The sequence below is a fragment of the Mobula hypostoma genome, chromosome 2, assembly GCF_963921235.1.
Source record: "Mobula hypostoma chromosome 2, sMobHyp1.1, whole genome shotgun sequence".
Taxonomy (NCBI): Eukaryota; Metazoa; Chordata; class Chondrichthyes; order Myliobatiformes; family Myliobatidae; genus Mobula; species Mobula hypostoma.
Window position 1 is genome coordinate 84,389,721 of NC_086098.1, and position 13,103 is coordinate 84,402,823.

Here is a 13,103-nt window from a genome sequence, read left to right on the forward strand (position 1 = left end):
TGCTGCCTTCTTCAGGCAGCATCATTTGCAGTTCACATCGATGGTGAGGAGGCTGGTGTCCATGATGGAGCCGGCTGAGTTTACAACCGCAGCAGTTTTTTCCAGTCCTGTGCATCGCAATGCAAGGTCAAGAATATGCAGATATGAATGCGTGCTATTAAACACAGACTTCAGAATGAAACAGGAACAGGATTCAACAACATCTGAGCATGTTGAATGTACACAACCACAGGGGATTCAAAACGCCAATGGCAGTATTTCAGGTGGAATTCACACAAAATGTCAGAACTCAAGATACTTACTGAGGTAAGAAAATGGCTGTGGAAAAGAATTTTGGTCCACAACTTGTTGAAAACAAAGGATTGAGAAACTATGGAGTACCAATAAGGTAAAAGAATTTAAACCAAAACTCTAATCAGAGAGAGGAGTAGACCATTCTCAGAGAATCCATTCCTACAAGGCGGCAACTATGGATTTTATTCCATAACCACTATTTTATAAACTAATTAAGAATAATTGTAAAGAATAAATATTCAAGTTTGCTAATGACTCCACTGTTGTACCGCAAAATGAAGGTGGTGACAAATCTGCATATGGGGAGAGATTGAAAATCTGGCTGAGTGGCGCCACAACAACAACCTCTCACTCAATGTCAGCAAGACCAAGGAGCTGATTATTGATTTCAGGAGGGGAAACTGGACGGCCACGAGCCAGTCCTCTTCGGAAGATCGAAATGGGAGAGGGTCAGCAACTTTAAATTCCTTGGTGTTATCATTTCAGAGGATCTGTCAAGGGTGCTCGTAAATGAAATTATGAAGAAAGCACAGCGGCACCTCCTCTTAGGAGTTTGCAAAGACTCAGCATGAAATCTAAAACTTAGACAAACTTCTATAGATGAGTTGTGTACAGTATATTGATTGGAATGGAAAATCCTACAAAAAATAGTGGATATGGGCCAAACTATCATGGGTAAAGCCCTCCCCACCATTGAACACATCTACATGAAGCATTGTTGACGAAAGGCTGCGTCCATCTCTCTACTCACTGCTGCCATCAGGAAGAAGGTACAGGAGCCTCAGGACTCACACCTCCAGGTTCAGGAGCAGTTATTACCCCTCAACCATCAGGCTCTTGAACCAAAGGTAATAACTTCACTTGCCCTATCATTGAAATGTTCCCACAACCTATGGACTCACTTTCAAGGACTCTTCATCTCACATTCTTGATAGTTAGTTAGTTAGTTATTTATATATTATTTATTTTCTTTTCTGTTTACAGAGTAGTCTTTCAGTGATCTTATTATAGTAATTATTCTATTATGGATTTACTGAGTATGCCCGTGAGAAAATGAATCTCAGGGTTATATATGAAAACATATGTACAGTACTTTGATAATAAATTTACTTTGAACTTTGATTACTGAATTTTTTTTTCTCGCATGTTGCGCCAAAACTACTAATACATGTAAATGTAAATGGCGAATAAAGTTGACCCTTGAATTCAAGGGTAATCAAAATGTGTAAATAAATCAAGAGCTGTTGGAAAACCTTCAATAAAATCAAAGAACGCTGGGAATCCTCAGGAGATCAGTCAGGGGAACAAAGTTAACGTCACGGCTCCACAACACTCCAGCAAGACTTTTCTTAGTTTTGTTCAAACGTTATCCATCCAAAATATTGTTAGCTTCCAGCATCTGCTTCCTAGATTTACAGTACCATCAGAAACTACAACTCCCAGAACCCACCGCGCAGAACACGGCTGCGCACAACATGCGATAGGTAGGCCCCCTGCGCTATTAGTGGTAAGAGAAAGCATCGACTGCACTGTCGGTGGACAACAGGCAAGTGCAGCCGTTGGGAACGGTGCTTATATGACAATCAATGCGGAGCGTGGCTGTGCTGGCGGCGACCTGTTTTTGTGCCCTCGCCATTACCGTTCACTTCGGCCTGCGGATCGACTCCATGCGCAGCCACTTCTTCCAGTGGCGAGGTAATGGTGCATTTAACCGTCACTGAACCGCCCGGTGGGGCGCGGGGGGGGAGGTGGGGGGCGGGGTGACGTCGCCTGCTGGCGGCTGGGGGAGGTCACTGCTCGGCTGGAGGGGGTGGCGTGACGTCAGCCCAATCAGCCCCGCCTCTCATTCGTCACCCCCTTTCCTTTCTTGAGAACTTTCGCTCCATCTGCCGCTATGGCAAGGATTTCCCTGCGCCCTCCCATATGAATTCCACTTTCCATAACCACACTGCCACACAAGAACTTCTGCAGATGATGGAAATCTTGAGCAATACACAAAAAGCTGGAGGAACTCCGCAGGTCAGGCAACATCCATGAAGGGAAATTAACATTTCAGGACAAGATCCTGAGATCATAGAACTATATAACACGATATTAGCCCTTCGGTCCACGATGTTGTGCCAACCTTTTAACCTACTCCAAGACATCATCATCAGGTGCCATGCCCAGTTTGAGCTTTGACTGCCATGGCCCACACACTCCTGTTTTGGGTCAAGTGGATCAATTCATTGGTATTCATTTCCAATTCTCTGGCTGCTGTCTCCATTCATCATTTGTCTTTGTCTTCCTCTTGCTTTCTTCCCTTCAATCTTTCCCATAATTACTGTGCACTCCAACTCCTCTTTCCTCATTACGTCCAATGAAGTTATGTTGCCTTTTCATGATTTCATACATTATTTCTCTTTTTGTGCTTGCTCTGTTCATGACATCCTCGTTATATATTCATTTTGTTCATGATATTCTTTGCATCTTCAAAAACCACACCTCTGCTGCTTCAATTGGTTTCCTCATGTTACTAGATATTGTCCAACATTCTGAGCCATATAACATAAATGGATAAACGTAACATTTCAGTACTCTGAGGCAGGTTGTCGTGCCTAGTTTAGTATCGGTCATTATACTCTTCATTCTCGTAAAGGTGTCTTTTGCCATCCCTATTCTTCTTTTGATGTCCATGTCACACCTGCCATCTGGTGTCATCCAGCTTCCTAAGTAGCAAAAGTTCTGTACTTGTTTTATGTCTTCCCCATTTATTCTCAGCCTGCAGATAGGATTCTCCCTTCTTTTTGGATACCACCATACATTCTGTCTTTTTGCAGTTGATAGACAGACCCATTTTTGCACTTTCTTCAATGACTATATCAATTAAGTTTTGTAGTTCTTCCTCGGTACTTGCCATTAGCACAGTGTCATCCACATATCTGAAATTATTAATATTTTCACCGCCAACTTTGATTCCCAAGATGTCTCTTATTTTTTGTAATATTGTTTCACTGTACACATTAAATAAATCGGGAGAAAACGCACCCTTGTCTAACGCCTCTCTTGATTTTCGTAAACTGACTCACTTCTCCATCTATTCTTACAGTGGCAGTTTGTTCCCAGTACAGATTTCTGATTAGGCGGAGGTCTTTCAAGTCTAGATCTAGAATTTCCTGTAATATTTTGAATAACTTATTGTGCTTCACTTTATCAAATGCTTTTGTGTAGTCGATAAAACAAACAAACAAATCTTTTTGCACTTGAATAGCTCGTTCTGGTCGTATCCTTTAACATCAATAATGCGTTTCTTGTACCTTTGTCTTTCACAAAACCACATTGTTCTTTACCTGTTTCAGCTTGTATCTTACTTTTAGCTCTTGTCATCAAAATTCTTAGAAGTATCTTGGTGATATGACTCGTTAAACTTATGGTCCTATGTAATTCACATTCTATTGCTCCAGGTTTCTTAGGAAGAGTGATAAATATTGATTTTTTTCATCTCTTCTGGTATTATTCCAGTCTCATAAATGTCATTGATTAAATCAGAAAGTTTTTCAAATCCATAATCTTCAAGGGCGATAATTTGTTCTATTACTAATTCATCAGGACCTGCTGCCTTTCCTTTCTTCATCTTATTTATTGCATTACAAACTTTCGATTTTAAAATACTTGGACCTTCAATGTTTTTCTTAATTTCTGGTTTATCACCTTGATCATCTTCAAACAATTCCTGAATGTACTCAGTCCATCTGTTCATAATCTCATCTTTTTCCATGATAATGGTACCGTCCTTTGCTTTCAAACGTCCACCTAAAGAACAGAGGAGCTTTTTACCAGTGATATTCTGGATTTGTTGATGTAACCTTTTTGAACCACTAATAGGGATTCTTTCTATTTGCTCACATTCCTGGTTTAACCATTCTTCTTTGACTTTTTGACATAAGCTTTTAACTTTTTTATCTAAGGACTTATATTCTATTGGATTTGCTTTCTTCCGTCTCCCTTCTTCCATTAGATTTTTGATTTCATCTGTCATCCATTTATTCTTTGTGCTTTTTTGCTTTTTTAGGAATCACTGACTTTGCTGATTCTACCAAGGTATCCTTTAGACTCCAAGACACCAGACTCAAAAATAGTTAACTTTCCCCAAGTAGTAAGGCTGATCAACACCTCCACCCACCCCACCACCACTATATAATTTCCTGCTAGAGTCACCTTATGTACAGATGCTCCTGTGCCTATTGTCATGTTATGGACATAAAATCAATCTACGTATATAAACTATCTTCTGCGTTCATATTTATTGTGTTTTTTGTGCCATGTTGGATCTGGAGTAACAATTATTTCATTCTCCTTTACACTTATGTACTGGAAATGACATTAAACAATCTTGAATCTTGAATCACTCTTATGCTTAACTCCCACATTAACCTTTAATTATGCCCTCATTGCTGCCCTGGGAAAAAGATTGTCCACCCTATCTATGCCTCTGACCATCCTATACACTTCTGTCATATCACCTCTCAGCTTCCTTCGCTCCAAAGAGAAAAGCCCTAGCTCACTCAACCTTTCCTCATAAGACATTGTCTCTAATCCAGGCAGCGTCCTGATAAATCTTCTGTGCACCTTTTCTTAAGTTTTCATTTCCTTCCAGAAACTAGAACTGAACTCAACACTCCATGTGTGGAGTACTCCAGAGATTTAAGGAGTTGCAGCATTACGTTGCAGCTATAACAGATCAGCCATGATGGAACAGACTTGATGGGCCAAAGAGCCTAATTCTGCTCCTCTCTCATGTTCTTCCAGCTCTTGAACTTAATCACCCTATTAACTTTGAGGGATCTATGGACATGGTCCCTAAGATCCTCCTGTTCCTCCACACTGCTATAAATGCTGCAATTAACCCTGTACTCTTCCTTCAGTTTTGACCTTCCAAAGTGCATTACTTTACACTTTTGCAGATTGGACGTTATCTGTCACTTCTCAGCCCAGTTCTACAAGTTATCGATGTTCTCTTGTAATCTATGACTATCCACAACACCCCCAGCAGTCCACTGATGCTTCCTGGCCTGCTGAGTTCCTCCAGAATTGTGTGCTTTGCCATTCCCACACTGACATGTCTGTCCAGGGGCACTCATACTGCCACATTGAGGCTAGATGCAGAATGGAGGACCAACACCTCATATTCTGCCTTGGTAGTCTCCAAATTGACGGCATCAGCATTGATTCCTTTATCTTCCATCAGTTCTACCCACCCTTTCTTTGTTCCTTTACCCCTTCCCTCCTCTCACAACCTGCCCATCACCCACAACTTCCTCTCTCTCTGAGGCCCAATGTCTGTGAGAGTGCTTGTCCAGGCCTGGGACTGGAGGTGGCCTGTCCTGGGTCCTGGGTTTGTGCTGTTGGGCTGAATGTGGTGGCACCGAAATGTATGGCAATGCTTACAGGCTGCCCCAACACGTCCTTGGATGTGGTGGTTGTTAATGCAACCGATGCATTTCACTGTACGTTTTGATGTGCACGTGATAAATAAATCTGAAACTGAAGGTGGCAGCACTGGTAGAGAAGGTGGTGGATGAGGCACATGGGATGCTTAGCCTCACTGCATGGGCACAGAGTGCCAGGACCGGCATGCTATGGTACAGCTTGTAAAGCTTTAGTTATGTCACACTATAAGAAGGATGTGAAAATAAATTTACTTTGAACTTTTGAATGTTGATAGATTGAGGAATAGATGGATATGGAGAAATGGAGGGGAGCTGAGGCCACTGTATGGCAGGGTGGGGTTGACAAGCCTGATGGACTCCTGCTCCTATTCCCTTGTGTTCTTGTAGCTTGGACTTCCAATGTGTACATACGTAAGCCTTATCTGAGGACTGAAGCTCAGTGACTAAATCTGCAACATCTTTGATTCTGAGTGGTGACAGTGAGTGTGGGCACGTGGCCAAGTGGTTAAGACATTGGACCTGAAGGTCGTGAGTTCGAGCCCCAGCCGAGGCAACATGTTGTGTCCTTGAGCAAGGCACTTAATCACACCTTGCTCAGCAACGACACTGGTGCCAAGCTATATGGGTCCTAATGCCCTTCCCTTGGACAGCATTGGTGTCGTGAAGAAGGGAGACTTGCAGCATGGGCAACTGCTGGTCTTCCATACAACCTTGCCCAGGCCTGAGCCCTGGAGAGTGAAGACTTTCCAGGCGCAGATCCATGGTCTCGCAAGACTAACGGATGGTGACAGTGAACAGTTTTCTGTTTGTCATATTGAATAGCTTCATGCAAGTAGGAAGTTTGTTGGAAGTGTGGTGCAACAGGGTAACAAGAAAGACTGAGGAAAAATGTTGAGAATTGTCCACCATCTCAGTCTGAGGACCACAGTTTTGCTTACTGTCAGTTAGCAGACATCTGCTGGACAAGAATTTGAGCACAGCCAAATTCTAAAATTCTAAAATTTGAAGGTTGCTCCATTTTCCTTCTCAGTTGAGGAAGTCAAAGGTGTTAGTGAGATCAAAAAATGGCCGTGTTTCTTCCTGCATTTCTCTTGGAGACATTGTCTACTTTGCCTCCAGGTGGGTAGGATCCACACTGTGACTCACGAAGCAAAAAGGAGCTGGTTGAGAAGAACTTGATAATGACCTGCCCTCTAGCAGACAGCAGGGTTACCAAATTAGGAAGAGTTTGCACTGTTTAATATCTTGCAGGAATGGTGCCTTTGAGTTACTAAATCGAGACGTAAAGATCCCTTGACACTCTATCAAAGAAGATGGGTGTATTCAAAGTTGCATGAGATGGTTGAACGTACAATTCCTCAATTACCTCATTGACCGTGTGTCTTATTGTCTACTTGTGATGTACTTCAACAGTAATTGTTACTGCTACACTATATTCTGCATTCTGTTACTATTGCTCCCTTTGTACTACCTCGATTTTGAAGTGATAAGTATGGGTGGTATGCAGAACAAAGTTTTTCACTGTACGTTGCTACATGTGACAATAATAAAGCAATTGCCAATTGGTGGTAGTGTTTTGTAATAAACTGCAGTCATCAAAGGCACAACACAATTGAAAATTGTTCTACTTTAACGAGATGCTGGCTTTCTTTATTGCAGAGTGGACAACAAACCAGTACGATCTTGTGATTGGGATACTGTCAGCTCGTCACCATCGTGAATTGCGGAATGCACTCCGGAAGACTTGGCTGGGCCACGTACCAGAACTGAACCACCGGTGAGTGTGTTTGACCAAACACAGCAGTTTTCAAAAATAAAGAGTGTAGATTAGCTTTATTTGGCACATGTACAGTGGAATGCATCATTTTGCATCAACGAAGACTGAGGATGTGTTGGGAGCAGCCCACAAGTGTTCCCATGCCTCCAACACCAACACAGCACGTCCACCTCACTAATCCTAACCCATCTGTCTTTGAAATGTGGGGACCTGGAAGAAAGCCATACAGTCATGGGGGGAATGTACAAACTCCTTACAGGCAGAGGTGGGAATTCAAGTTCAAGTTTAATTGTCATTCAACCATACCCATGTATGCAGCTAAATGAACCAAAGCACTGTATATACAGCCACACACAGCACATATAGTACTTATAGTCACAAAATAATATTAGCACAAGTCCTTTAGTGGCATGGCCTGAAGATTGATGTTGCATAGAATGTTGTCCTGGAGCCACATTTCTGCAAAAACAAGTATGCAGCAGTTTCTCATCTCACTCCAGTACAGATGAATGGATTAATCTAGGATTGGTGTGACTGGGTGGTAGGATGGTCACTGTGGATTCAATGGGCTGAAGGGGCTGTTTCTTTGTTGTAGCTCTCCTGTGACTCTGTGATAAAGATGCTTTGATGGTGAAATGCTTCTTCTTAGTGTAACAGTCAAAAACTTATTCACAAATTGGGGGTGGCACAGTAGTGGAACATCATTACAATGCCAGTGACCTGGGTTCAATTCGCTGCTGTCCGCAAGGAGTTTGTACATTCTTTCCGTGATGGCATGGGTTTCCTCTGGGGGCTCCTGTTTCCTCCCACATTCCAAAGACATATGGGTTAGTAAGTTAATTGGTCACATGGACGTAATTAGGTGACTTGGGCTTGTTAGGCTAGAAGGGCCTGTTACTGTGCTGTATCTCTACTTACAATAAATAAAAATAAATAAAATGTTTCCACTACAGGCTGTAAGCCCATTGGAGACTGGGCTAGTATCCACATAGTGATGACATCTTGATGTTTATATGATGGGTATTTACATTTTCACACACCATGAAACATCTGTCCATTAACTAAATATACTTTGCGATTGCATCCAGATTATGGTCTGTTTCAAAGACTCAACTCTGACACTGGCAGCCTGGGTTAGGAATTTCAATCAACTTTATAATCAATTGCTGTATCACCGTGAGTTATTCATTCTTGCTGTGGGAACTTGATTACAGGTGCTGATGAAATTCAAATTCTTGTCTTTTTTTGTTTATGGCAGTGTCCTTGCAAAATTCATAATCGGTACTTATGGCTGTGACATACCGGATGAGGACCGGGAGGACCCTTACTCCTGTCAGCTGCTCAACTTTACAGACCCAGGTCAGGCTCACTGGATGCTGTTTACATCTACGTTTTTATCTACCTGACCAACAAAAGGCCCCCTGTGCACAAGCAGCAAAAAAATCTAAATTAAAAGCTGAGAGAGTGTTTACATTTTATGTTGTCATCCTTACAGAAACAACTGGAGATGTAATCATGTTTTAAACAAATGCAGAGGCAGAGGAGGGTGAAACCTAGAAAGTTTAGAGAAAGGAATGTTGGTGAGACATGTGAAAGGACGAAAAGCATGGACTTTCATCAGCTCAGAAGGTATTTCCTCCACTGTCCCAAACATCCACAGCCAGCTCCCACGGCCATAGTTGTCTTTAATGCCTCATTGTTTCAGTGTGTCTGGACCCTTTAGTTCCCGTTTGCCAACTCTGTGAGGTTTGCTGCTTGAGTTTACAACGTACAGATTGTGGGAGCCGTGTATTGTCATCTGTATTGTATTTGTGTTGTACGTCCTCACTCTGGGTTAAAGTAATTTGCCATGTGGGTTTGGGCACAGGTTAGCGAGCAATACGTGGCATTGGGTGGCGTTTAAAATAAACAAATATAGTCGCTTGTTCACCTGTTAAACAACTTAGAGGGGGGTGAGTAGGGAGTGCATATTTTTCATTGACCACTTGTCCTTGATTAAGTTTGATCCAATTTTACGTGAATGATGGAAGAGCTGAATTTTTTTTTGTTGGTTTGTAACGAAGGATCAATTGTACAATTTTACTTGTATTTCAGTTAGTTGGAAGCACGGTATACAGTGTGAAGCTCCCTCACCTAGCCTCTCGACGACTTGTAAATTGTCTTCAAGTAGTCACTACATTTTGTCACTGAAATATTTTTTATACCAAACAAACACCAGTTTTTGGCAAAGACATCAGCACGACTACTTCACACATCATTTCACATTCTGGATGAAGAAGATTGTTTGGACCTTTTGATGGAAAAAGAATTCCAACACAAAGGAATGCAATGAAAGGTCTGAGACGACTACCATCACAAAACTGAGAAGGTACGCCAGCAACATGAACAGCTGAAGCAGCAGACCCGTTGATTCATGCTGTGTATTTGTGGGTTGGACACTGTTTCAGTGCACAGTGCTGTCTGTCCCTTGGGAACCGTTGCTCGACCATTTGCTGTTTGCCTGATGATTCGTTATTCTGTTTTATTGCAGAGCTCAAAGCCCTGGTTTGTTGTGTGGTTTGCAAAGATCATGAGTGCCAAAATATTGCCCCGCTCGCTGACACTTGAATTGGACGCTGTTTGTTTGGTTTGGTTGATGTGCTATGGAGGCACAAGTTGTTGTTGCCTGTGTTGATTGAACAGAGTATCGCTGGTGCATTTTGTGAATGAGTGGATCAAAGGATGGGACTGACATCAGTGGCTCTGAAATGGAGGCTGACAAGAGAGAAGTTAAACTTATCACCCAAGGTTTGGTGAATAAAATTGAAGGTCTTCAAAAGGAGCCTAAAACAAATGTGAAGAAAATGATAGGTTTAATAGCATTAATTAAGGATCTTATGAAAAATAAAGCAAATGCCTCACGGGTGCAATCTCAATTTGAGAACTTGACTAACCTTTGTGAAGCTGCCACTAAGCTACATCACACAGTGACTACTTTCCAAGGATTCACAGGAAAAGCAAGATGATGGACCACAAGCATTGATAAACACAACAGTACATTCAAAGAGGATGTGAAACAGCAGTTGGCTCAAACATTTCACGGTGATGGTCATGTTCAATATGGTGCTGATGAAGACGTGCCTCATTTTCCAACAGACGATGTTTCTCAAGTTCCAATGCATGTTATGACTCCAGGTATAACATACAAGTTGATGTAAAACCAGGTGACAGTGTGTTAAATGTTCAGAGCAGAAGGACTAGCTTACAGAGCTCTGCTCCAGGAAGAAAATCTCAGCCAGCTCCTCTGCATGCATTGAAACAGGCTGACTTAGCCGTATCAACGGCGTGTCAATAATTATTGAAAGACAAACATGCAGGAGGAGCAGCTTAAGCTGGAGGAAGAAGTTGCTGTAAATTTGGCTGAAATTAGTGTGCTAAGGGTTTCAAGTGTGTTGAGTGCTGAAAGTGCGGCAACTGGACCGTCCAACGGCATGAATTCCTATACTGAAAAGGCACAAAGAGAAACAAAATCACCCAATGTCAATGCTGTTTCATTTGTTCCTCAAGTGTCTGGGAAACGTGAACAAGAGGTAGGTCGGGATGTTTACTCTCAGCCCGCACTAATGAGGCACTCAGAACCCTTGTCATATCCGACAGCTCAGAATGTTCATGGGGACATTCACTTGCAGCGTGAAAGCACTCATTTCAGACGATAGAGATCAAAACAGTATTTTCAGTATTATGAGGAAGCAAAATGAAATGGCATGGCAACAACTTTCATCTTTGCCTGAAAGGGAAATTCAAATCTTTGAGTGTGATCCATTGCAGTATTGTGTACTCATGAATCCACGGTGGTGACGAATCAGCGTACAGGAGGGAGACCGAAAATCTGGCTGAGTGGTGTCATAATAACCATCTCTCACTCAGTGTGAGCAAGACCAAGGAACTGATTGTAGACTTCAGGAGAGGTCCACGAGCCAGTCCTCATCAGAGGATCAGAAGTGGAGAGGATTCTGGGTGTTACTATTTCAGAGGACCTGTCCTGGACCCAGCATGTGTGTAATTGCGAGAAAAATACGTAGTGCCTCTAATTCCTTAGGAGTTTGTGGAGATACAGCATGACATCTAAAACTTTGACAAGCTTCTCTAGGTGTGTAGTGAAGAGTATATTGACTGGCTGGCATCACAGCCTGGTATGAGAACACCAATGCCTTTGAATGAAAAATCCTACAAAAAGTAGTGGATTTGGCCCAGCACATCATTGGTAAAGCCCTCCCAACCACTGAGCACATCGACATGAAATGCTGTCATAGGAAACTGCATCCATCATTAGGGATCCCCACCATCCGGGTCATGCTGTCTTCTTGCTGCTGCGATCAGGTAGAAGTTACAAGAGCCTCAGGACTCACACAACCAGGTTCAAGAATAGTTACTACCCCACAACTAACAGGCTCTTGAACCTCAACTTCACTTGCCCCATCATTGATATGTTCCCACAACCAATGATCTCACTTTCAATGACACATTATGTCATTATCTCACGTTCTTGTTACTTATTGCTATTTAGTTATATTTGCACTTGCCCAGTTTGTTGTCTTCTGCGCTCTAGCTGATCTTTCATTGATCCTGTTATAGTTAATATTTTATAGATTTCCTGAGTATGGCCAGGAGAAAATGAATGTCAGGGTTGTATATAGTTACATATATGTACTTTGAAAACAGTGTTGAAAGCAAGATTGACAGCTATAGTGACTGCTTCTATTTCCTTTAGCTGTACACCAGGGGTCACTAGAAAACGTGTTAGAAGTTGCCAGCATGTTGATCATAGGAGAGGATATGTCAAGGCTAAGGCTTTACTACAGGAATATTTTGGTAGTGAACAGAAAATTGGGTTTGACTGTGAATAGACCACTGAAAGGAGACCATGGTAATGGGAGGAACTGTGCACACACAGAGCTGCCGTTTAACAGAATCTCAGTTTTGAACAGATGAGATTTGGCAGTGGCATTTCAAGGTAGATTTCTTGAATGCAGTCATTCAAACCATCTGGTTTGTCATGAGAATACCACATGTTCATGGAGATGGTTGTAAATTCTGTAAAACTGGTGGATGGCCACTACCAGATTAGTTTACCTTTGACAAAGAAGGAAGTTAGCATGCTGAATAATCGGAAGATTGCTGAACAACATGCTGTAAATCGAAGGGGGAGGTTTAAGAGGGATTTGTCATTTCACACTGACTACACAGCTTTCATGAAGGATGTCATTTCCAAAGGTTTGCTAGCACTCTTTCAGCATGAGGATCTGGAACACAGTGCTGGGCAAGTCTGGTATATTCATATCATGGTGTCTATCACCCCAGAAAAGGGAAACTTCGTGTTGTGTTTGACTGTGGAGAGACTTTTCAGGGAACATCACTTAATGCTCAGCTTTTACAGGGACCAGGCCTTACTAGCTCACTGACTGGAGTCATAACTAGATTCAAAAAAGAGCCAGTGGTGATCATGGTAGACATTGAATCAATGTTTCATCAGGTAAATGTACCAGTGGAAGATGCAGGTCTGCTGATTTTTTTTCTGGTGGCCTGATGGTGACCTCAGCCAAGATATGGTGGACTTTAGAATG

General features: G+C 42.2%; 1 protein-coding gene across 3 annotated transcripts in view; it reads left to right on the forward strand.

Moving 5' to 3' along the window:
* Positions 1-1,426: 1,426 nt before the first annotated feature.
* Positions 1,427-13,103, forward strand: part of b3galnt2 (beta-1,3-N-acetylgalactosaminyltransferase 2) — a 42,905-nt gene continuing 31,228 nt past the window's right edge. Inside the window, exons 1-3 of one of the 3 annotated variants that reach the window (XM_063039597.1) lie at positions 1,427-1,989; positions 7,383-7,500; positions 8,759-8,859. In XM_063039597.1, coding sequence (XP_062895667.1) covers positions 1,881-1,989; positions 7,383-7,500; positions 8,759-8,859 — 328 coding nt within the window. In that variant the 5' untranslated portion in view covers positions 1,427-1,880. The remainder of the gene's footprint in view (positions 1,990-7,382; positions 7,501-8,758; positions 8,860-13,103) is intronic. The other 2 variants (XM_063039607.1, XM_063039600.1) reach the window with 2 other exon arrangements.